The following is a 24,130-nucleotide window of genomic DNA, read 5'->3' as shown; positions in this document are numbered from 1 at the left end:
TGTTCAAGGCTTTGCTGTTTCCAACCTCTATACCTGAGCTTCTGAAGGGTCCCTCTTCTAGGAACACCTACTCCTTCCTCCTCACTTGCAGCTCTCCAAATTCTACTCATCTTTCAAGATCAAGCTCCCTTGACTTCTCTGGTGGCCCAGTGGTTAGGAGTTCACCTGCCAATGTGGGGGACAGAGCTTTGATCCCTGGTCTGGGAAGAAACTCCCATACTCTAGCCACCTGATGCAAAGAGCCCAGGCACTGGGAAAGACCCTTATTCTGCGAAAGATTGAGGGCAGGAGGAGAAGGGGGTGACAGAGGGTGAGATGGTTGGATGGCATCACCGATTCAATGGAAATGAACTTGAGAAAACTTCAGGAGAGAGTGAAGGACAGGCAAGCCTATCACTCTGTAATCCATGGGGTTGCAAAGAGTTGGACATGACTTAGCCACTGAACAACAATGACAACTGGGAGGATTCCACATGCCTTGGGGTAATTGAGCTCAGAGGCTACAACTAATGAGCCTGCATGCCCTAGAGCCTGTGCTCTGCAACATGAGAAGTGCGGTGAAGTGAAGGTCGCTCTGTCGTGTCCAACTCTTTGGGACCCCATGGACTGTACAGTCCATGGAATTTTTCAGGGCAAAATATTGGAGTGGGTAGCCTTTCCCTTCTCCAGGGGATCTTCCCAACCCAGGGATCGAACCCAGGTCTCCTACATTGCAGGTGGATTCTTTACCAGCTGAGCCAAAAGGGAAGCCCAAGAATATTGGAGTGGGTAGTCTATCCCTTCTCCCAAAGATATACCCAGCCCAGGAATTGAACTGGGGTTTCCTGCATTGCAGGTGGATTCTTTATCAACTGAGCTATCAGGGAAGCCAGAAGCCCAGGCACTGTAACTAGAGAGTAGCCCCCGTTCACCACAACTAGAAAAAGCCCAATGAGGCAATGATGACCCAGCACAACCAAAAATAAAAAGTAAAAATTAAAAAATAGAACTACCATGTTGTTCAGTTGCTAAGTCATATCTGCCTGCAATCCCATGGACTGTAGCACGACAGGCTTCCCTGTCCTTCACTGTCTCCTGGAACTTGCTCAAACTCACGTCCATTGAGTTGGTGATGCCATCCAATAATCTTCTCTGTCGCCCTTTCTCTTCCTGCCTTTAATCTTTCCCAGCATCAGGGTCTTTTCCAGTGAGTCAGCTCGTCGCATCAGGAGGCCAGAGTGTTGGAGCTTCAGCATCAATCCTTCCAATGACTCTTCAGGGTTGATTTGCTTCAGGATTGACTGGTTTGATCTTGCTGTCCAGGGGACTCTCAAGAGTCTTTCCCAGCACTACAATTTTAAAGTATCAATTCTTTGGTGCTCAGTTGTCTTTATGGTTCAACTTTGCTCACGAAAGCTATGGTTTTTCCAGTAGTCATGTACGGATGTGAGAGTTGGACCATAAAGAAGAACCACCATATGACCCAGCAACTCCACTCATGGTTATACATCTAAACAGACAAAGAAAAGATATATGCACCCCAATGTTCATTAAAAAAGAAAAAAAGATCAAGCTCACTCCACATCTTCCTCCCAAGCCTTCTCCAAGTTTATTCAGCCCACTGTCTAAGCCCCAATTAAATCCCTTACCCCTGCTTGAAGCAGGGGAAGATTCCTGCCCTGAAAACTTCCTATATAGAAAGTCTAGACTTGTCACAGCCAACCAGCCTTCCTCATCAGAACTCCTGTTACCTAATCACTCCAGCCTTTGGTCAGCGTTTCGTTTTTGTTTACTTCATGTATGTACATCTTTTCTCTTGTAGAATGTGAGAGGAAAACCATAAACTTTTTTTTTTAGCATCATACATGTATTGACCTCTCTGGTAGCTCAGTTGGTAAAGAACCCCCCTGCAGTGCAGGAGACCTGGGTTTGATCCCCAGGTCAGGAAGATCCCCTGGAGAAGGAAATGGCAAGCCACTCCAGTATGCTTGCCTGGAAAATCCCATGGACAGAGGGGTCTGGTAGGCTACAGTCCATCGGGTTGCAAGAGTCCAACACAATTCAGTGACTAAACCACCATTTCCTCTCTAATAACTATGGGGATATAGATGAAAATAGGTGAAAAATAATGTATATAAATATATATAAAATGCTTCTAGTATGAGCCGGGTATTGTGATAGGTGCAAAACGGCTCATTAATAGAATTCTTGCAATGAATATTAAGCAGGACGTATTCACTCCATTTTAAAGAATTAGGCTCCCAAAGTGGTTAAATATTCAAGGTTTAGCTTTTGGTTACTGGCAGACCTGGAACAAGACCAAGTTTCTTGACTCTCTGTACAAAAGAAATTGTACAGAAAACCCTGAAACTGAACAGATGTGAAGGGCAAAGAGACATGTGAATTATTACTTTAAATGTGTTAATGTACGATGAGCATTGAAGAATGGTGAGGGAATGTTAAAAAAAAAAGGTATCGTGTAAAAAAAGAAATAGATAATTAAGTAGAAGGCTGGGGACTCAAACCGACCACTTCCCCGGAGGCAAAGGCAGAGAGGGCGCCACCGGTTCAGGAAAACCGGCAACCCGCTCTAGAGACTTGGGCTCAGTCTAGTTCCCAGGTCCAAGCTGTCCGCCTCCAGCAAACCCTCCTGACAAACCCGCGGGGGCCGCGCCGTTCTAGCCCGTGATTGGCCAGGCGGAGGGAGGGTACGCCTCCTCCCCCGCTCCTGATTGGCCAGTGGCCCCCTCAGGCGCACGCCACTCCTGCGCGCTCCGCCCCCCCGGCCGGGTCTCGGGCTCCCGGGGGCCCCGCCTTGGGCGCGCCGCAGGCTTCGGCGGGAGCGGGCCCCGCCCCCGCGTGACGGCCCCGCAGGGAAGCGGCGGCGGCGTGCAGCCATTTCCGGTTTCGGGGAGGCTGGAGGGGCGCGGAGCGGGACTTTGGGGCAGCCGCTCCCTCGGCCGCCGCCTACAGAGAGCGTCTGCCTGTGGCCGCCTGGGTGCCGCCGGGACGATGCGGCCGGATCCCGGAGGCTGCTTCTGCTGCCGTCGCCCGGTGCGGGCGAACAGCTGCGTGGCGAATGGGGAGGTGCGGAACGGGTACGTGAGGAGCAGCGCCGCGGCCGCCGCAGCCTCTGCCGGCCAGGTACGGAGGGACCGGGCGGCCGGGGACCTGGGGGCCCGGTGCCCGCGAGCCGGCGCCCGTCAGAAGAGGCGGCGGGGAGGTCGCGGTGACCGTCCGCGGGGCTCAGGAGTGCCGGCAGCCGCGTCCTGGCGCTCACCCGGCCTTCCCGTGGCCGGGAAGCTCAAGGGCGGCCGCTGGGGCTCCCCTATCTCTCTGCGCCTGAGGTCTTCCCCCCACCTCACCCCACCCCACCCCGGAGGTCTGGCTCTGCTTCTGCTACCCGATCCCGCCAGAAGTGGGTGCTGCCGCTCTGGGGAGGCAAGGCGTGCCCCCCAGCCCCTCGAAGCCCGGGAGGGGCCACTCGTGGGCTCTTGGTTTTTTGGTTGGTTTTTTTCCCCCTCCGGAGGCTCCCTCCTCTAGCCCCTTCAGGGGGTTTTGCTTCCTCCTAGAAGCTCTGAAACCCTCTAGGGAATACCACACTTAGAATCCCCAGGAGGTAAAGAAAAGTTAGGAGGTGGTACCAGGTGGAAACGCACCCAGTCTCTTCCTTACCCCTTTCTGCAGAGCAAGACTTTGGGCCACAAACCTGGCAGTGAACCCAGTCCAGAGGCTTAAAATTAAGCACTATGGTCTTGGTCCTAAAAGCACGATGGTCTTGGTCCTAGGTGAGAATCCTACCCGCTCCCTCCCCCGCCCCCTACCGTCCTGGGCTCCACGTTGAGTTAGGTGGTCGTTTTGACCCCGTGCAGGAGTGCTATCACGCAAGGGAATTTTTTAGCCTGGTGATGACTTGTGATGAGGGTAATCCAGGTGGGTCAGCAGTAGAGTATCCGCCTGCCAATGCAGGAGACACGAGAGACTCGGACTCCATCCCTGGTTTGGGAAGATCCCCCTGGAGAAGGAAAGGGCAACCAAAACCAGTATTCTTGCCAAGATAATCTTTTGGACAGAGGAGCCCCAGGGGCTTACAGTCCATGGGGTTGCAAAGAGTCAGACGACATTGAGCTCGGGCGCACAACTTGCCATGAGTCTTGTCTAATTCACCAAGGCTGAGTCAGCAACCAAGCCCGGGCAGTTCTGAAATATTTTGAAAAGTTCTGAATTCAAAGCAGTAATGACTGTCAACTTTCTGGTTCTGTGGACTGACAGGTATTCTGAAATGTGTTTTTAAAGAGGAGCTGGTTAAAAAGATGAAAGGTCAGTGTTGGCGGAAGAGTGTTATGATATTTGCGGTTGACTTTAATACTGAAAAATCTCATTAAGAAATTAAGGAAATCATTTTTTTTCCCCAGAAGTAGTCTGTTCCCCTTAGCAGGAAATGTGACTGTTGTAATTTGGTATTACCATAAATATGTGCCAGCCTTCTCCCCCATTGGTACTATCTGGCGTGAAACAGAAAATAGGTGTTTCTCCAGGTCTTGTTGAGATATTGTCTGTAAGCGTTAGAGGGGAAATACATAAAAGAGACTTGACCTCCCCTTATGTCTTTTAAGGCATAAGACAACATGATACACAGACTCAAAAATTCTGTTTCCATTTTTGAAGAAATAATTGTGTGGGACAGGAAGTGATAATAATCAGCTCATTATAAGCCCATTGAAAAGGTTGTTTTCCTAGCAGTGGCTAGTCAGATAAAATTGTTGTGGTAGAGACTGTAACAGGGAAACCTAATGGTGGAAATCGGAAAATACATTACAGGCCAACAAGTGCATGATGATTTTTAAGAGCGAGGGGGAAACCGAGAGAAAAGTGTTCACACATTAGAGGTGCTTTGTGTCTAAGTGCTCTTTTCACTTAACACACTTGTGGTCGGAGTTAGTGTTCATAGTAAATAAGATCTCTCCCTCCCATAATCCTGAATTGTTTAGCACTGGTGGGCATGACATTTCTTCAGAGTTTGCTGACTGATACACTGAAGAAATATTAAGCTGCTGAAATGAAATTTAAAAATCTGTATAACTGGAAACCTTGACTTTTTCTAATATATCTTAGTGAAAAATTTCACTCAAGACACACTGGTGGCATTTGGAAGAATGGTTTGGTGGAGTGCGCCCAAAGAATATTTAGGGCTGCACTATCCCTTTTAGAAAACAATTTCTCATGAGTCTTTTTTTTTTTTTAAGACAAAGACTTTAGGTATTAACTTTTATACTAATAGGAGGACTTGGCTGTGGAGTGTTGTTTTTCCCCCTTTTTTCTTAAGCAAAAGAAATTTCATGAGAGCAAGAATATCTTTAAAATATTTTTAAAGTTGTGTTTAACTAAAGGGATGTGCTATGTGTATTTTCCCCCAGTTTCTAGGGAAATATGGCAAATTATGCCATAAAAATACACCTAAGATGTTAAGTGCACAGGCTTGTGTCTTGCTTTTACTGAAAAGAGAATGTAATGTGGTTTTTAAATCTGAGATATAAGTTCATTTCCTCACATATTCCACTCTTGTTTTTTGGCCGTGCCCTGAGTCATGTGGAATCTTAGTTCCCTGACCAGGAATCAACCTGAGCCCCCTGCATTGGAAGCATGGAATCTTAACCACTGGGCTGTCAGGGACGTCCCCCATTTGTCTTTTAATGAACAGAAGAGAAGTTAGAAACTTCTAAGATCCCTCTACGCTCTCAGGAGTCTACGTTTCTGTGTTTGAAGGGATGAATGTGTATGCTGGCCTCTTTGTTGGATTTGGGTTTAGCGTTTGAGTAAATATCAGTAGATGCCGTGGTAGAAAGGGCATTATGCAACAATCAGATATTATTGTTTGGTTTTGTGTTCTATTTTCCAGTGTTTTTTTTTAACTGTGGTAAAATTTACCATCTTAGCCATTTATAAGTGTCTCATTCAGTGGACTTAAATACATTCACAGTGTTGTGCAACCATCCACACCATCCATCTCCATAACTCTTCTCATCATGTAAATCTGAAACTCTGTACCCATTAAACAGGATCTCCACATTCTCTCCTCCTTCTAGTCCCTGGTCACCACCATTCCACGTTCCACCTCTTTGTCTTTTGGTGACTGACTGCTTTTTTTAGCATAGCATCCTCATGATTCACGTTTGTTGTAGCATGTATCAAAATTTCCTTTCTTTTTAAAGGCCAAATAGTATTCCGCTGTGTGTATATACACCGCATTTTGCATAGCCATTCATCTGTCAGTGTACATTGCAGTTGCTTCCATGTTGCAGTTGTGGATAACGCCATTGTCAGCAAGTAACTCTTAAACTGTGCTTTCAGTTCTTTCAGGTGTAGACGTGAAATTGTTGAATGATATGGTGTGTTTAATTTTTGTGAGGAAACATGCTACTGTTTGATGCGGTGTCTGTACCACTTTTCCTTTCCATCAGCAGTGCACAGGGCTTCCAGTTTGTCCACATGCTCACCAACACTTGTTATTTTCGTTTTTTTTTTTTTTTAACATTAGCTGTGAGATTTATAGGAGAAAAATATGTATATATCTACCCCCACTCCTGTGTAATTTCCTAAGTGATAAAAGTCCTGGGAGCATCTTTTGTTCTAATATTTGGTCTTTGACCTCCAGTTTCTGACTCAGTTTCACATTTCCTGGATAATAGAAACATCTTTTGTTCTAATGAGCTGACTCTCATTCGGCTCCTAAATGGGAGCCCCGGTCACCAAAAAGACCAAGTCATGATTAGAAGCTTGGGATTTGGGACTTCCCTGGTGGTCCAGTGGTTAACGTCTGCCTTGTAATGCACAGGACACGGGTTCAGTCCCTGGTCAGGGAACTAAGATGCTATATGCAACGGAGCAACTGAGTCCCAGCGCTGTGGCCGGGTCTGAACGCCCCTGCCACGACTGAGACCCGATGCAGCCAAAAATAAATAAATAAAACAAAACAAGAAAAGAAGCTTGGAATTCTCAGCCCCACCCTCAGCTCTCCAGATAGGGGAGAGAGGCTGGAAATGGAGTTAATGATCAATCATGCCTGCGTGATGACACCTTCATAAAAGTCCAGAGAGGACTGGGTTGCTGACCACGTGGAGAGGCTGGGACCGCGGCGCACCTGGAAGCCTTGTACCCCTCCCCACATTCCTTGCCTGCATCTGTCTTCCATCTGTATCCTTTGTTGTCATCTCCTTTTATAACACTGGTAAACGGTAAGGAACCAGTATTCCTGGGATCTGTGAGCTGCTCTAGTAAATTAACCAAGTGCAAGGAAGGGGTCCCCAGAACCTCTGATTGGTCAGAAGCACAGGTTCTTGATACTGGCATGTGAAGTTGGGGGTGGAGCAGGGCAGGCTTGTGGGACTGAACCCTTCCTGTGGGATCTGATGCTGTCTCCTGGTAGTGTAGAGGTGAGTTAAATTGTGGGACCCCTACACTTGAAACTAACAACATTGTGAATTAGCTATATTCTTGGGGTTTTTTTTTTAAAAGGGAAAGAAATTACAGGACACCCCGCTGTGTCACAGTATTGCTTGGTGGTATGTAGCAGCCCCCCTCCCCACCGGTCCCCCCCTCACCCCCGCACATACATGTGGTCAGAGTGTTAGTGGTATGGCAGTGTGAGAATTAAGGAGAGATATCACAGAAAAGTTAGGTTTTTTCCTGTAGCCATCCTTAAAGGTGTAGACATTACTGTTTTTTAATAGTGACGATAAGAGTTTTCACAAGGAAGAGAAGAGGTAATTTTTCCTCTCTGCCATTCAGAGGGAGTGAGAGAAGAGAGGATTTTTTGAGGTAAAGGGTGGCAGTTAGCGTTAGGGAAGCTTTGAAAGAGTTAGAATTGGAATCTCTGGCAGAATTAAGAGCTGGAAGGAACCTTAGGGGTTTATGTAATTCAGTTCCTTTATCTATTTGTAGGACTTTATTAAAACTATATCATTGAAACTAATCTTGATAGATGATTCTATCCTATTTTTAAAGACCTCTAGAGGTTTTGCAGGAAATTTTCTCAGCAGCAATTTGGAGTATTCAGTGATCTTAATTACCAAGAGTTTATTACTGTGGATTTAACATTTGGTTAAATAAATGCCATATTTTAGTTGCACCTGAAATATAGTACTGTTGGTTTCTACTTTTAAAGCCCCTTGTTAACATTACATTTTTTCTGTCTTCCATTTCTTTGAAGAACTTTTAAGATTTGTTTACACATTTAACTTTCCTAAATTAGTTAACAATATAGAAGAAAAAAATGATCTGCCTTTGAGAGAGTTGAACCTAAGTTTTTTCCCATTCAGTATCAGTTCAGTCACTCAGTCGTGCCCGACTTTTTGCGACCCCATGAACCGCAGCACGCCAGGCCTCCCTGTCTATCTATCACCAGCCCATTAGGAGTAGTTTTATGAGATATTAGAAGAATGACAGCCTTCTAGCTGCCCCAGTAAATAAGATTTTATCTGAAGGAATTGGGGCACAAGTTATGTTCTTATTTAAGTAACAAGATAAACAAAGTAGAAAGAACAAAATACTGGTTTTGCTACTTAGAAGAAGGCAAATGAATAACTAATGAAAGGTGGTTTACCAAGTAGCTACTAGCTTTTGTTTCCACTGAGAGGAAACAGTACCTTCGAAAAGAAGCTGGTTCTGACACAGGAACTGGAGGAGTAGCTAGAAGGTGAATATACCTGTTCAGGTTTCATGGGGCCTGGTGAGACATCAGAAGACCTCAGAGCTTTGCAGAAATAATGTTGTAACTGTTTACAACTCATGGGATTAGATGTTTGTTTCAAGTGCTTTTTGTTCCAAGCAGAAGAACATTTCAAGTCTTACTAGTTGGATCTGAAAGATTCCAGAGTCATTTGAGGAACTCAGAAATTCTCGTTAATAAAAATTCTTGGGACATGAGACCAGTATTTAACATATAAATCACTGTATTCTTCTTCTCCACTGCCCTCCCCCCCACTGTATTCTTAATATAGTATCTTAGAACTGGGATATTCAGGGCAGACAGGCTTGCCCATTTTTTAAGGTTGGCCTAGGTGGCCTAGAAACTTCATAGTGTTCTGAGCAAGTAGTTAATTGGTTGAGATTCAATTAGATTCCATTTTTGAAAGAAAGAAGCAGTGTTTATTGGCAGAATAGGCAATTGAGAGGGGGATGGGGTAGAGGCTGTGTTTGCATTCTGAGTGGGTGTGCCTTACTTGATTAAATACATGGTTTGTGGCCTCAAAAGCCAGTTGCCTTCTGAATAGCTTCTAAGAAGACTTCTATAATATAATTTGTAACTTGTGACTTAATGTGGATTAAGAAAATAAACCCTTTGCTCTTGCCTGATTCAAGCTCAGAAAATGTATCGTAACGCTTGTTGTCTTTCAGACTACCTTCAAGACCCATTATGAAGGTTAAGGTGGTGATTTTTCCTTTTGTTTTAAAATGGTTTTTCCTTCTGACTGTAGAAATAATACATGTGTACTGTAAGACCCTAAAGGGCAGGGATAATCCCTGTGTTGGGGGCTCATTTTTGAATGTGATCTGTTGTAAATCAGTCTGCTGTTTTCTGATATTTCTTAAGTAGAGTGAAAAATATGCAGTTATACTGAGACTATGCATGTGATCCAGTGTTCCTCTACATGTTGAAGTTGGGGAAAATATTCAATAATTTTTGTGATTCGGAAAGCTTTAGAAACTACAGATAAAGTACTGACCTGTCCAGTGTGGTGGTTTTGAATTATTCTAAATAATAAGCCTCTTTCTGCTTAATAAGTAAGCCCCTTCAGCAAACAGCTGAGCTTTTACTATTTGAATTGTGCCTGGTTTGTGATAGGAACTAAGGAGATCTTAGATGAAGGAATGAAGGGGTCGTGGTTGAAGCCATGGAAGTTGGTAAAGTCGATAGAAAAGGGCATTAAGCAAGCAGAGGACGCACCAAGGATGTAATTTTGGGGAATCCTGGTGTTTTGGGGAGAAGATACACACACACCATTGTTGAAGAAGGTTGATTGGGAAAGAAGAGAAGTGTTGGGAAGTGGTGTGAGAAAGCCCAAGGAAATGGAGGGTGTTTCAGTAAGGCGGGGTAAGCAACAATCTTGGTGGTGAGAAACTAAGGATAATAATAGCCATAAGGGGCTTCCCTGGTGGCTCAGCGTTGCGGAGTCCCCTGCCGATGCCGGGACTCAGGTTTGATTCCTGGTCCAGGAAGCACATGCCGAGAAGCAACTAAGCTTCCGTGGGCCACAACTGCTACTGAGCCTGTGCTTTAGAGGCCGGGAGCCACAGCTGCTGAAGCCTGCGGGCCCTGGAGCCTGTGCTGCGCAGTAAGAGAAGTCCCGCAGAGAGAAGTCCTCGCACCACAGTGACGAGTAGCCCTGCTTGCCACACCTAGAGAAGAGTCCGTACAGCGGCAAAGACCCAGCACAGCCAAGAAGAAATTTTAGAAACTTTTATTAAAGTGATAGAAATTGGTACCATTTACTGTGGTCAGAACCTCTCCCCAGCTTTTCTATCTATCTAATCTTCACGAGAGCTTGGGTAGGTGAATATTACCTCCGTTTTACGAGTCAGGCTGAATTCCAGACCATTTAAATATCTGGCCCAGGTAGTAAGTTAACGGAACCAGGTTGTATTCAGGTTTGTCTTAATCTGTCATGTCACTGGATTTAACAGTTCAGAAGTTACTCAAAAAAATTAATTTTTGAGGAGTTTAGGTATTAGGAATGACAATAGATTTCATCTCTTGAGAGTTGGTTATAGAGGCTGATCTTCCCTTGGATTTTTCCTGAAGTGAGCTAACCTCTCACTACTGCCTACCACACATAACTAGAAAAAATAGTTTGGAGCTTTACTCCCATCACACAAGCTATGCCACATTCTGAACATATATTTCCAGAAGTGTCCTCTTTCTTTTGTCAGGCACCTTTAGAAAAGAAGGGAATCCACATGTTTTCCTTGCCATCAGGATAAGTTCCTGATTTTTTTGTGAAGTTACCTCATATGGAATGGGCTAAGAGGTGCTTCCAAAGCCAGCCGTAAAACAGATCTGCATTTTGACGTTCCCATATTCCTACTGATAATTCAGAAGTGTGGGCCTCCGAGTGTGCGCGCACCGCTTGGTTCCCTGTGCGCTCTGGGCGGTGGTGCTCTGCACAGGAGGTGTTATTGTCCCTCACCACCCACATCTCTGCAGCACTTTCCTGTCTCTTAGATAAGCCCCAAGGTATGGCAGACGGATGTTGCAGGAAGCCTGTGTGCCCGTGCAGGTCTGCCACAAAGTCTGCATTTTCTTATGAGCTCTCTTCCACCTCTAACGTCTTCTGGGCCTGTGCCCTCCCCTCTGCCTTTGTAGTAGGCACCAACTGGAAGGGCAACCAGGTCCGCATCAGTCTCCATAAAGCCAATAAGCACAGCTCTTGCACACATAGCATCAAACAGAATTAAATGTTTAGGAAAAATGCAACAGAAAAATTGCAGGACTTGGATACTGAAAACTACAAAAACATTTTGAAAGAAATTAAAGATCTAAGTAAGTGCAAAGACATCCAAATGTTCAGGGATTGAAAGACTTAAGATTGGTCTACAAATTCAGTGCAACTCCTGTCAAAGTATCAGCTGGATTTTTTCGTAATACTTAAATCTGGCCCTAAAATTCATATGAAAACATAAAGGACCCAGAATAGACAAAGCCTTGAAAAAGAAGAACAAAGTTGGAGGACTCACCTTTTCCAATTTAAAAACTTACTGTAGGGACTTCCCTGATATTCCGGTGGCTAAGACTGCACTGCAAATGCAGGGATGCCAGGGTGGGGCAGAACTAAAACGCTTACATTTGTGGTCAACTGATTTTTCTACAAGAGTAGATAATTCAAGGGGAGAGAGAATGACCTTTTTAAAAGATGGTGTGGGGGCAGCTGGCCCATGCGTAAGATCAAAGGTCTAAATGTAAGAGTTACAACTACAAAATTCTTAGGAAAAAACATAGGGATAAACCTTTGCAGACTTTGATCAGGCCACGGTTTTTTTTGTTCCATGACTCCAAAAGTATCAGCAACCAAAGGAAAAAAAGATAAATTGTCCTGAATCAACATTAAGAACTGTATCTCAAAGGAGGCCATGAGGAAAGTGAAATGAGAATCCATAGAATGGGAGAAAGTATTTGAAAATCAAATCATATAGCCTGATATAGATAAGAGGCCTGCTATCTAGGATGTATAAAGCACTCTTCTAACTCAGTAATGAAAAGACAACCCAAGGAAGTTCCCTCGCGGTCCAGTGCTTAGGACTTGGCATCTTCACTGTCATGGCCTGGGTTCAATCCCACCACGCAGCAAGGCCGGAAAAAAAAAAGACAAACCAGTGTTAAAACGGACACGTGATTGTGATAGAAGTACCCGTTAGAGACCTCTGCTGTACATAGTAAAGGCTGGTATCTTTATCGCCTCCTGAGCAGGCGTGGTTTGTATGTAGGAAAAGGAAGCAGGTTTTTTTCAGGATAGCTAAGTTAATTAGTGTTGGTTCCGGTTTCCTAGAAACAGACATTTTCTTTCTTTTTTTTTTTCAGACATTTTCTTAGTAGGGGAAATGAAACTCAGATAACCTCTGTCTCAATTGATGTATAGCTGATAATGTGAATAGCAAAAATAGCTAATTATATGAATAGCAAAAAATGAGCACAAAGGTTGAGTTTAAAGTGAAAGTCTCATTTTAAGCCACTGATAATTTCTAAACAATCAGATTAAGTTATATTATCTCTGAAATAATTAAAAGTAAATTTGATTCATAGAATATCTCAGGAATATAACTGAAAGTGAAAGAAAGCGTTAGTCGCTCAGTCGTGGCCAGCTCTTTGGGATCCCATGGACTTTCGCTCACCAGGCTCCTCTGCCCATGGAATTCTCCAGGCAAGAATACTGGAGTGAGTGGGTAGCCATTTCCTTCTCAAGGGAAATCTTCCCAACCCAGGGTTTGAACTTGGGTCTCCTGCATTGCAGGCAGATTCTTTACCATCCGAACCAGGGAGTAAGACTAAATGGCAGTAAGGGGAAAATGTAGAAACTTGCATTCTCATCTTGACTTTCAATCCAGCTTTCTTGTAACTGGACAAATTGCTTGAATTTTCCTTGGTTTTGTTGTTAGTCATGTGAAGAGGAAAAGTGAGACAACTTGAGAAATACTTGTGCTCAAAATGCTTCTCATTTTGTGTGCAGTTCTCATTCTGCGTATTTATAGGTAACCCCCTTTAGATAGTATCCTTTAAAAAAAGTCTCCCTATTCTCTTTTATCTCAAAAAAAAAAATTGCAGAATTCTTGAGGACTTGAAAAAGGACTACCTTTTATTTGTATTGTCAAATACATATGAATAGGAATGAAATATTTGCTCAATGAGTGAAAAGAATGAGATAATCATGATGATTTTGAGCTTGTTGTTAGAAAGGGGGCTCTGGGTTCCTAGGAGAGTCTGATGTCCAAAAAATTAGTTTTTCAATTTTAGAAATGTTAAAAAAAATTAAATAGGATGATTCTATACTTTTGGGGACATGAAATTAAAGGGAGAGATCAAGGTGTGAGAGATACTCCAAGACTTTGTTGTTGTTTAGTCACTAAGTTGTGTCCTACTCTTTTGCAACCCCATGGACTCTAGCCCTCCAGACACTTCTGTCCATGGCATTTCCCAGGCAAGAATCCTGGAGTGGGTTGCCATTTCCTTTTTCAGGAGACCTTCCCAACCCACGTCTCGCACATTAACAGGCAGAATCTTTACCAGTGGGCCACCAAGGAAACACATAGCCCAAGACCAGCAATGCTGAAATATAAGGCTACTGTGTACTGTGCCTACTCTCTTTTAGTCGTACTCCTGTTCTCTCCCAGCCTCCTGGGAAAGCAGGGGTTTTTGATTGGTTGCTGGATGTTATGAATAAAAGACTGGCAGAGACTAAAGTCAATTTTTTTTGGCCTTTTGCCATTTACTCTCTTAGAGATATGGGAAGGGCCTGAGCACCTCCGTCTAACCAGGTCTTGAGTTTGGTGGGCTGGGCAGAGTTTTTAGGTAGATTCAGTTCACTCTAGTGAGTACAGCGTCTCAAGGATGGGATCTGTTGTGTGTTTGTTGCAGGCTCCTCACTCTGGTATGACCTTAACTCCTAAGCATGGTAAGATTGTGGTTGACTTCACATCACCTTTCTAGTCCATCTCCCTAGCTTCTCCAGCACTTGATAAGTGTCCTATGCAGAAAACTGGTCACATATCCAGGACTCTTCACACCAACCTATATAGCTCTTATAAACTCTGTTGGTTTTTCTTTTCCTTGGTAGAGCTCTTCTGCCCATGGCAAGTGTAGTTATGATCTGTTCATGATCAGATTCTATGAGTACCGTGAGGAGAGAAAATGACCAGCGATTTTAGCTCACTAAGGAAACGCTCTTCCCTCTCTGGAATCTTAATTCACCTTGTCCTCTTTGCATGGAAAACAGTTTCTCATTGTCTTTAAAACTACTTCTTGTTTTGAGTAACCTATATAGTTTTATCTAGGTTTTCTGTGAAAGGGATGGCTTGGCTCTATCTATTAACTCCAACTTGGAAGCAAAAGTCTCAGTGTTGTTTTTGATTGTTTTGTTTTTGTTGCTATAAAAGTGACATTTAAATAAATAAGGTAGAGACGATCTCTTTGTAAAATCGGGAGATAGATGGTCCTGAGTAGGTAGGGTGTGAGATCTAATCTTCTTTGTTGTCTTGCAGTCTTTGAGGATGTTGTCTTCAGTTAACATCTTCAACCACATCCACATGCTCGGCCACAGGCAGAGAGGCGGGAAAGTGGGGGGAGAGCAGCACTTGCTGTTTTAAAGGATGTCCTCCAGCCCTGGTACACCCGTCATTTCTGTTCACTTCCTGTTGGCCCAAATTCCTCACACAGCTGTCTTTTGCTGCAAGAGAGATTGGGGAATGTGGTATGTAGCTGGGTAGCCTTGTACCCAGAGAAAACTGAAGAGCGTCTGTCGCTAAAAGGAATTTAAAGAGAATGTATACAGGGGGCCACTTAGCTGTTTCTTCCACAGTATAGTAGGAGGAAAAGCTCTAACTGGAGTGTCTTTTTTTTTTCCCCCCTCTAAACAATCAGTTTTCTTAAAATCTCTTTTTTTTTTTTTTTAAATTTTATTTTTTTAGCTTCTCTGCAGCCCCTGGACCACCAGGGAATTCCCTACATCGTAATTTTATTTCTTTACAAATTGAGGATGCATTGAAAAGTAAACTAATGAAGAGAAATGGGAGGTCCAGAGCAGGAGTATCCTAGGCTGGAAGCAGGCAAACCTGGTCACTGTCAAGCCCAGCCCTTGTCCTGCCCCAGCCAGGTCAGGTTGGAAGATAACCATCAGGCACTCTGTCAGTACCAAAGCCTGTGGAGAGACTGTCCTGGCAGGAAAGACTAGCCGCCTCTGCTTTTCTCCCCGTCAGCCTCCAGCTTGGAGAGCCAGGTTTCCAGCGGGAGCTCAGAGTGAGGCTCCGTGAGGTGTTGCAAGCTGATGACTAGGTTCCCTGCAGAAGCGTCCAGTGTCCTGCAGCTGGAAAGGAGGCTGATACCTCTCCCAGGTCTCAATACACTTTGCAGCTCTGTTCCCAGGCCCATTCGTCTCTGATAATGTGCCTCTATCCACCAAGGGATCACCAGTCCCTGCAGGAGAGAGAACGAGCTGTGGAAGCAGAGCGAGAAAGCTAATCAACCCCTCTCAGTGACTGAGTTGGCTGTTGACTTCTAGACTCTAGAAGACTGACCACTTTTCTCTCTACTGTCTGTGGTTTATACCCTGCTCTTGTGCATCTGTATGTGTTTATCTCAAGCATACTAAGTTGTTGATGAAACACGGCTGAATTAGCAGCCCTTCTCCCTGGGGTCCCAACTTCTTGCCTGCCCTTCTCTTCTTGGAGGCTGGTCCAAAGGGACATGTAATATTGCAAGGGTCTGGTTGGCTGCAAATCCCCCAACACCAAATCACATACAGTGAGCTGAGAAACTGCGTTGCTCACAACAGGATTAGCAGGAAAAGGAGGGTAATGTCAGGGGATAAGGGCCCCTTCCAACAGCAGGGCATGACAGAGTGGTCGGGTACTTGAGCCCGGAAAGATGTCCCTTACACTTCATTTAAGGTCAGCTTGTATGACTTGCCAGCTGTGGAGCTGTCGCAGTTTCTCTGCTGTCCTGGGGTACTTTCTGGAGGCTGGCCTGGACCCTGTGCTGTTTACCCACGTGCTCTAGCCTAGTCACTGTCCGAACCTCCTTGTGCCTGTGACAGAGAAGGTCCCCATGGGATCCTCCCCCGCTTAGGCTCGTGTCTTTGACCAGGAGGTGTTTGCAGTGCATCTCCAGCTTGTCTTATTTCACCATGATAAGCTTCATGTACTGTCATCTCTGTGCCCTCGGACCATCAGTGAGGCCTCGCACCTTCTTGGACAGTAGATTATCCGAAACCGGCAGAACATCCGACCACTGGCGGTCTGACTGAAGGAGGTGATGCCGAAGAAGCTCTGGACAACACCCTGCTGGACAGTCACCCCCACCAGGGAAGAAGTTGAGCTCATTCTCCAGCAAATACATACCGCCATTGCTTAGACACTCTTTATATGCTCCAGCTGCTGGTGGTTCAGTGGTATTCTCAACGGGAGACTTTGTCAGTAGGAGCTGAGGATAGGAGAAGACATCGGTCTCAGCCACGTCCTTGGAGGTAACCCGCTGTCGGACTTAGGCGTGGTCAGCAGTAGGACAGCTGACCTCAACTCCAGGACATCACTCTTCAGCAGAGTTCAGCTATACTGGGAGCAGCTTCCTGCCCTCGGGAAGGATCAGCTGTCGTCCAGAGGAGGAGCTCGCACAGTTCTTTCTGTAACAGGCCAACATCTGGGCACATCGAGTGATGAGAGTGTCTTGAATAATCTTCACAGGGCTGTTCAGAATCCCCCCCACCACGCCCCAGGCTGTGGATGCAGAGCCGTCGCTGGCCTGCACAGCCGGGGTAGAGCAGAGCACTCTCCTCGTGGAGCCAGACGTAATGCTTAAACTCCGCAGTCACAGTCTTCGTCCCCATCCCGCCCCACATCTATTGTGCCACTCATGTAGAAAGCCACAAAGAAATCTACAGCGCGGACATGAGTGCTTGTCTGGGCCCGCAGCACAGCATCAAAGCCAATGACCTTCTGTGGATCCTGGCTGTGGTCACTAAGGAACCGTTGCTGGTCACGCTCCCTCTGAAAGCAAGCATGTTTACAGAGAGCCACCAGTGAGCTGGGTACTGCAGAGAGCATTGCCATAGCCACACACAGGCTCCAGAAGAGGCCGAGGTCTACACAGTAGCCGTGGGCCACACATTCTTTGGCCAGGATAGACACCCGCCTGAGGCTGAGACAGAGTCGTCTTATCTACGATGATCGGCTTCCTGTTGCCTCTGTTCTTCAGTCTCCCTGGAGCCTCTGCAGTGGGCAGGGAGGAGTGGAACAGAAACAGCTTCCTTGGACACTCAGCAGCCTTCAGAGCCTCCATCCTGGCCTGGATAATTGGAGCAAATACTGTCTCTGTCTCCCTCATGTCTGCAGATTTTTCTGGAATCTGATCCAATAAGCTGGTGATAACTGCCCGAGACTCACTGACATTGACCAGGAAGCCAACCAGCATGTTTCCCACATCAGGTCCAACCATCGTCTGTGGCTGGGCCAGTGAGGTCTCCGCAGGGTACAGGTGGACCTTAGTACAGGTGACAAAGCCAGCGGGGATTGCTGCCTCTTCTGCCCCACCCTCCCGAGGCAGAAAGTCTAACAGTACCTTGAGCTGCTCACAGAGGAGCCTAACAAGACCACTCCCGATGCCATTACAGGAGACGTCAGTCATGAAGATGAAGGCAAGAGTCCCGGGGAACTTGCTGTTCTTGCAGTCATCTGCAGCGGCCAAGAATTCGTAAGAGCCTGGGGAGCGCTCTGGACCATCATAAGCATCCACATAAGCCGGATGTTGAAAACGCTGGGGGTGGGGTGGGGAACATCATTGATAACAGCTGCAAAAGCAGCACTGGAAGCTTTTCCCTCCCTTGAGGAACCGCATGAAGGGGCATGTACATGGTTTGCAGTGATTGCAGCGCAAAGGGCCAGGTTGCCCGTGGTCAGTGATACACAGTGAAGCCTCCTCTGGGGGCAGCCTTGCCAGCAGCCTGATGACAGCTGCCGGGGCACCTGAGCCTTCCCCACGTCAGATGGACGTGGGGTAGTATAGGCTGTGCATCGGATGTATCGGGGGCTTGTGTTCCCTTGGTCATTCACCAGGAGGTTAGTGGTGACCAGGGGTGGCACCTGGCCCCAAACAGATGGCTCTGAACCCCAGTTGTTCCTGTCATCCTCAGTAACCTCGGTAGGGCTTGGGATGGCATCAGGGTCCAGGCACTTAGGAGGTAGTTGCTGGGAAGCCCTGGCTGACTGATGCAAGTGGCTGCTCCTGGGTAAGGACTTCCATGATTGGTCCGAGGCCCCTGGCTGGTCCACAGGAACCGTTTTGTTGCAGCTGGTAGCCTAGCTTCTGGGAGGAGTGCATGGGTGGTTGTGGTCCTGGGGGCCAGTCGTTTGGATGCTAGGGGGCAGAGCTTGAGGGGGGAGAGGACACATGACTGGGCTGGCTCTGGCTCCCTGGCCCCTCCCCCCAAACTCTGTCCAGCTTGGAGCGTGAAGCTGGACACCCCGCTGTCCCACGTGGTGGGACAGATCACTGGGGAGGCTGGGCCCCAGGGTGGCCCTGGGTCTGGCCAAGCGGAGGAGGCTAGCCCTGAGGATAGGGGCCATACAGACCAGGGTTAGGGAACCCTGCTGATGTTGGGGGGCCATAGCCTAGCCTCACAGTGGGAGGCACTGGGGCCACAGCCCTGCCGACCTGCATTCCAGCCAGGTGAGCAGTCACCTGTGCCTTTGTTGGGGGGGGGCAGAGGGCAGAAGTGAGGTGGCTGGCTGACCACCAGTGTCCATGGGGCTGACCCGGATGACTGAGACCCAGGGTGCCTGTGCATCTGGACAGTGGAGCTTGGCCCATTCTGTGCATCTTCTTGGCCAGACTGGCTGTAGGCTGTCTGTCCTCAAGGGCTCTGTGCTGTTGAGGCTGGAGGTGCCCCCGGGGAAGGTGGGGGAGGGTTTGGCAGGAAGCCTGGTACTGGGCCATTGTCGGCTCCATGGGGTGTAGGGGCGGCTGCGGGTCCTGGTTGCCCACCATCGCTGGGTGGTAACCCTGAGTAGTTGGGCTGGGGCTACCCAAATGGCAGCCCCGGTAGAGCTGACTTGTTAACCAGCGAGCCCGACTTGAGCTCACCCAGCTCCAGATCCAGCCTTGACTTCATTGCTAACGTCAAGGCTCCCAGGCTCCACTTCCAGTTTCCTTAAAATCTTGTATTAAATAACCTATTACTTGCCCTTTGTTTTGTGATTTTTCTGCTTTGAAAAATTAGTCTTATTTAATGGTGATGAGCATGTTCTCTATAGTTAGACAAACTTCAGTTCAGTTCAGTCACTCAGTCGTGTCTGACTCTTTGTGACCCCATGGACTGCAGCATGCCAGGCCTCCCTGTCCATCACCAACTCCTGGAGTTTACCCAAACTCATGTCCATTGAGTCGGTGATGCCATTCAACCATCTCATCCTCTGTCGTCCCCTTCTCCTCCCGCCTTCAAGCATCAGGGTCTTCTCAAATGAGTCAGCTCTTTGCATCAGATGGCCAAAGTATTGGAGTTTCAGCTTCAGCATCAGTCCTTCCAATGAATACCTAGGACTGATTTTCCTTAGGATGGACTGGTTGGATCTCCTTGCAGCCAAGGGACTCTCAAGAGTCTTCTCCAACACCACAGTTCCAAGGCATCAATTCTTCGGCACTCAGCCCTCTTTCTAGCCCAACTCTCACATCCATACATGACTATTGGAAAAACCATAGCCTTGACTAGACAGACCTTTGTTGGCAAAGTAATGTCTCTGCTTTTTAGTATGCTATTTAGGTTGGTCATAGCTTTTCTTCCAAGGAGCAAGTGTCTTTTAATTTCATGGCTGCAATCACCATGATTTTGAAGCCCCCCAAAAATAAAGTCAGCCACTATTTTCACTGTTTCCCCATCTATTTGACATAAACTGATGGGACCGGATGCCATGATCTTAGTTTTCTGAATGTTGAGCTTTAAGCTAACTTGTTCACTCTCTTCTTTCATTTTCATCAATAGGCTCTTTAGTTCTCACTTTCTGCCATAAGGGTGGTGTCATCTGCATATCGGAGGTTATTGATATTTCTCCCGGCAATATTGATTCCAGCTTGTGCCTCATCCAGCCCAGTGTTTCTCATGATGTACTCTGCATATAAGTTAAATAAACAGTGACAGTTACAGCCTTGACATACTCCTTTTCCTTTTTGGAACCAGTCTGTTGTTCCATGTCCAGTTCTAACTGTTGCTTCCTGACCTGCACACAGACTTCTTAAGATACAGGTCAGGTAGTCTGGTATTCCCATCTCTTTCAGAAACTTAGTAATAAATATTACCTGAATTTTGATTTATGACCTCTTTAATTTGTTGCCCTTTAAAAAAATGCTAGTTCTGGCTTTCCCCCCTTTTTTTGGGGTATGTTGTCATGTGTATTAATGAGAATGTGGTAAGAGGTTACTTATAGCAGGCAGTTAGAATCTATGTCCCTTAATATAGAGAAGTAAGTACTTATAATGTTGAGCAGGTATCCCTTATCCTAGATAAGATCATAAACAATATTCCAAATGCACAGGATTGATAAAGTGGGGAACCAGTTTTTAAAATTTACTAAAGCCCTAATAAAAGTTTTCAGGCTGTGCCAACATATAAAAAACTATTTTAGTAAGTGCAGAAAAATAGTTCTAAAATATTTTTAATACAGAGTCTGTGTCTGTTAAATTTCTTTCAGTTGATATCAGCTGACTCTCACTGAACAGCAAGGCGATTTATTGTAAGGATGATGGGTATACAAGCAAAAGGAGAGAGTGGGGAGGTATTGATGAACCACTCAGAAAAGGTGAAATGACAGGAAATAACAGTGCTTGGGAGTTACTCCCTGCAGCAGGTCGTGGACCTTTCCCCCAGGACATGGGTGGTCCAGTGCCCTTCAGACTCCTTCCTCACTGAAATTTTAAATCCCTGTGCGAGAGAGTTAACTGGGTTCATTTTGGCAGAGGTGCCTACCCCTGTGCCAGCCAGTTATGAGCCAGGAAATCGGGTCCTACTGCACAGGTGTGACCACCAGGTGCCCACCCCTGGTGTGAGGGAATATTCCCAGAAAAGGGAGACCGACGTGAATCCGGTGGCCTTTGCAGTTTGCGCCCACTACAGCCACAGTGACGAGCTCTGTGTTACAGGCCCAGAACACGTTAGAGGCAGAAGAGACCTCAGAGGAAGATGTGGAATTTGTGCAGACCCGCCTGGCACACGATCTCTGTTACATTCGTCTGTCATACCTTGATGCTTATCTGAAGACAGAGGAGTGCTACAGAGGTGTGGGTGGTGGGAGACGATAGTGGCTCCCGTGGAGAGCACCCCTGCCCAGAGCGCATAGGGAGCCGCAGACTGAAATCATGCGGAGCTTACATACTTGGAGTTTGCAAGAGGAATATGGTCATGTGAAAATACAGCTGGCTCTGGAAGCATTTCTTAGTCCATTCCATCTGAGATACTAACCAACAAGAAATCAGGAATTTATCCTGATTGCAAAGAAAAAAAAATGTGGACTCCCTGCTTTTCAAAATCAGGACACTTCTGGAAATAACACGTTCAGAGTGTGGCATAGCTTGTGTGATGGGCGTAAAGCTCCAAACTATTTTCTCTAGTATGTGTGGTAGGCAGTAGAGAGAGGCTAGTACATTGCAGGAAAATTCCAAGAAAAGACCATTTCAGCAGAACTGATTTTTAAGGAACAACACAGCATATCGCTGGAAATGAATAGGGTTCATTTAAAAGAAAAGACATAACAGTCCTTTGATTGCTGAGGCATAATGGGTGGTTCATATTGAACTTTAGTTTTAAAAATAATGTCTGTCCCAAGCTTTCCACCAGGTGGGCACGTTCTGTGGTGATAGGTCCTGTCATCCTGCTGTCACGTTCAGTGGGAATGCGTTTGTTTGCTTTAAAAGAAATCATGCCTCTGTGATTTTGTGTTTATATCAGAAATGTAAGGTTCCATTTTCCAATAATTACTTCATTATTGCTTCATTGCATAGTTGCTTTGTTTCCTTTCACGGGATTCGTGAAACCTCTGCTCAGGATTATTCCTTCTAATTATTTTATAATAAAACCTTCCCCCTCGCCCCCCCCCCTTTTTTTTCTCTATTCTGAAAGGAAAGAGAGAATGCAATACATTATCCAGATCTTTCTTTTGCTATAAAAGACACTCTTAGGACAATTAGCAAAATCTAATAAAGTCCATATTAGTATTCTAGCAATTTCCTGATTTTGATAATTGTCCTGTAGTTAGGTAAGAAGATGTCTTTGCTTTTAGAAATATGCACTGAAGTACTAAAAAATAAAGGTACATTATAACTGCTGCTGACTCACAAATGGTTCATGAAGAAAATTCTCCATTATTCTCTCTCTTTCTCTCTACACACACACACACACACACACTTCTTTTTTCCTGTACCAGTTGAGAGTAGGTTATATGCATTATGTCCCTTTACCTCTCTCTTAGCTCAAGCTTCTCAAACAAAATACCATAGATAGGGTGGCTTAAACAACAGATGTTTGTTTCTCACTATTCTGGAGACTGGGAAGTCCAAGATCAAGGTGCTGGCAGGTTCAGTTCTTGGGGAGGACCCTCCTCCTGAGGACCCTCTCTTCCTGGCTTGTAGACAGGCACTTTCTCATAGTATGCTCACATGGCCTTTCTTCAGTGGAGATCTCTGCCTGCCCTTCTTCTGAGATCAGATGGGCTTTCCTGGTGGTAAAGAATCTGCCTGCCAATGCAGAAGATGCAGGTTCAATCCTTGGGTGGGAAAGATCCTCTGGAGAAGGAAACGGCAACCCACTCCAGTATTCTTGGGATTACTGGGACATCCCATGGACAGAGGAGCCTGGCAAGCTACAGTCCATGGGGTTGCTAAAGAGTCGGACATGACTTAGTGACTAAACAACAACAGTCACATCAAGGGCCTCCCAGGTGGCGCAGTGGTAAAGAATCCACCTGCCAGTGCAGGAGACACAAGAGTCTTGGGTTCGATCCCTGGTCTGGGAAGATACCCTGGAGGAGGAAATGGCAACCTGCTCCAGTACTCTTGCCTGGAAAACCCCATGGACAGAGGAGCCTGGTGGGCTACAGTCCATGGGGTCACGAAGAGTTGGAAACAACACAATCATATCAAGAGGGCCCCACCCTTGGGACCTAAACAGAATTATCCCCCAAAGGCCCAGCCTTCAGATACCTTCACACGGAAAGGCTTACTTAGGGCTTTAACAACTGAATGGGGGCAGAGACACAAATGCTCAGCCCCTAACATTCTGCCCAAGGCCCTCCTGTGTGTGCTCAGTCTGTAAGTCACATCCAGCTCTTTGCAGTCCCACAGACTGTAGCCCACCAGGCACCTCTGTTCTAAAAGTCATGTTTTTTCAGTTCAGTAGCTCAGTCATGTCTGAATGCAACCCCATGGACACCAGGCCTCCCTGTCCATCACCAGCTCCCAGAGCTTATTCAAACTCATGTCCATCGAGTCAGTGATGCCATTCAACCATCTCATCCTCTGTCGTCCCCTTCTCCTCCCACCTTCAGTCTTTCCAGGCATCAGGGTCTTTTCAGATGAGTCGATTCTTCACATCAGGTGGCCAAATTATTGGAGTTTCAGCTTCAGCATCAGTCTTTCCAATGAATATTCAGGACTGATTTCCTTTAGGATGGACTGGTTGGATCTCCTTGCAGTCCAAGGGACTCTCAAGAGTCTTCTCCAACACCACAGTTCAAAAGCATCAATGCTTCGGCGCTCAGCTTTCTTTATAGTCCAACTCTCACATCCATACATGACTACTGGAAAAGCTATAGCTTTGACTAGATGAACCTTTGTTGTCAATGTAATGTTTCTGCTTTTTAGTATGCTGTCTAGATTGGTCATAACTTTTCTTCCAAGGAGCAAGTGTCT

The 24,130-nt window shown here is 46.1% G+C and overlaps 1 protein-coding gene and 1 pseudogene across 1 annotated transcript in view; one reads left to right on the top strand and one right to left on the bottom strand.

Moving 5' to 3' along the window:
- Positions 1-2,852: 2,852 nt before the first annotated feature.
- The window catches only part of SPTLC2 (serine palmitoyltransferase long chain base subunit 2), a 96,518-nt gene continuing 75,240 nt past the window's right edge, over positions 2,853-24,130 (top strand). Inside the window, exon 1 of the mRNA XM_043472656.1 lies at positions 2,853-3,123. Coding sequence (XP_043328591.1) covers positions 2,992-3,123 — 132 coding nt within the window. The 5' untranslated portion in view covers positions 2,853-2,991. The remainder of the gene's footprint in view (positions 3,124-24,130) is intronic.
- Positions 15,413-19,346, bottom strand: LOC122443993 (annotated as a pseudogene).

Source organism: Cervus canadensis, chromosome 6 (assembly GCF_019320065.1).
Source record: "Cervus canadensis isolate Bull #8, Minnesota chromosome 6, ASM1932006v1, whole genome shotgun sequence".
Taxonomy (NCBI): Eukaryota; Metazoa; Chordata; class Mammalia; order Artiodactyla; family Cervidae; genus Cervus; species Cervus canadensis.
This window is presented reverse-complemented; position numbering and strand designations above follow the sequence as displayed.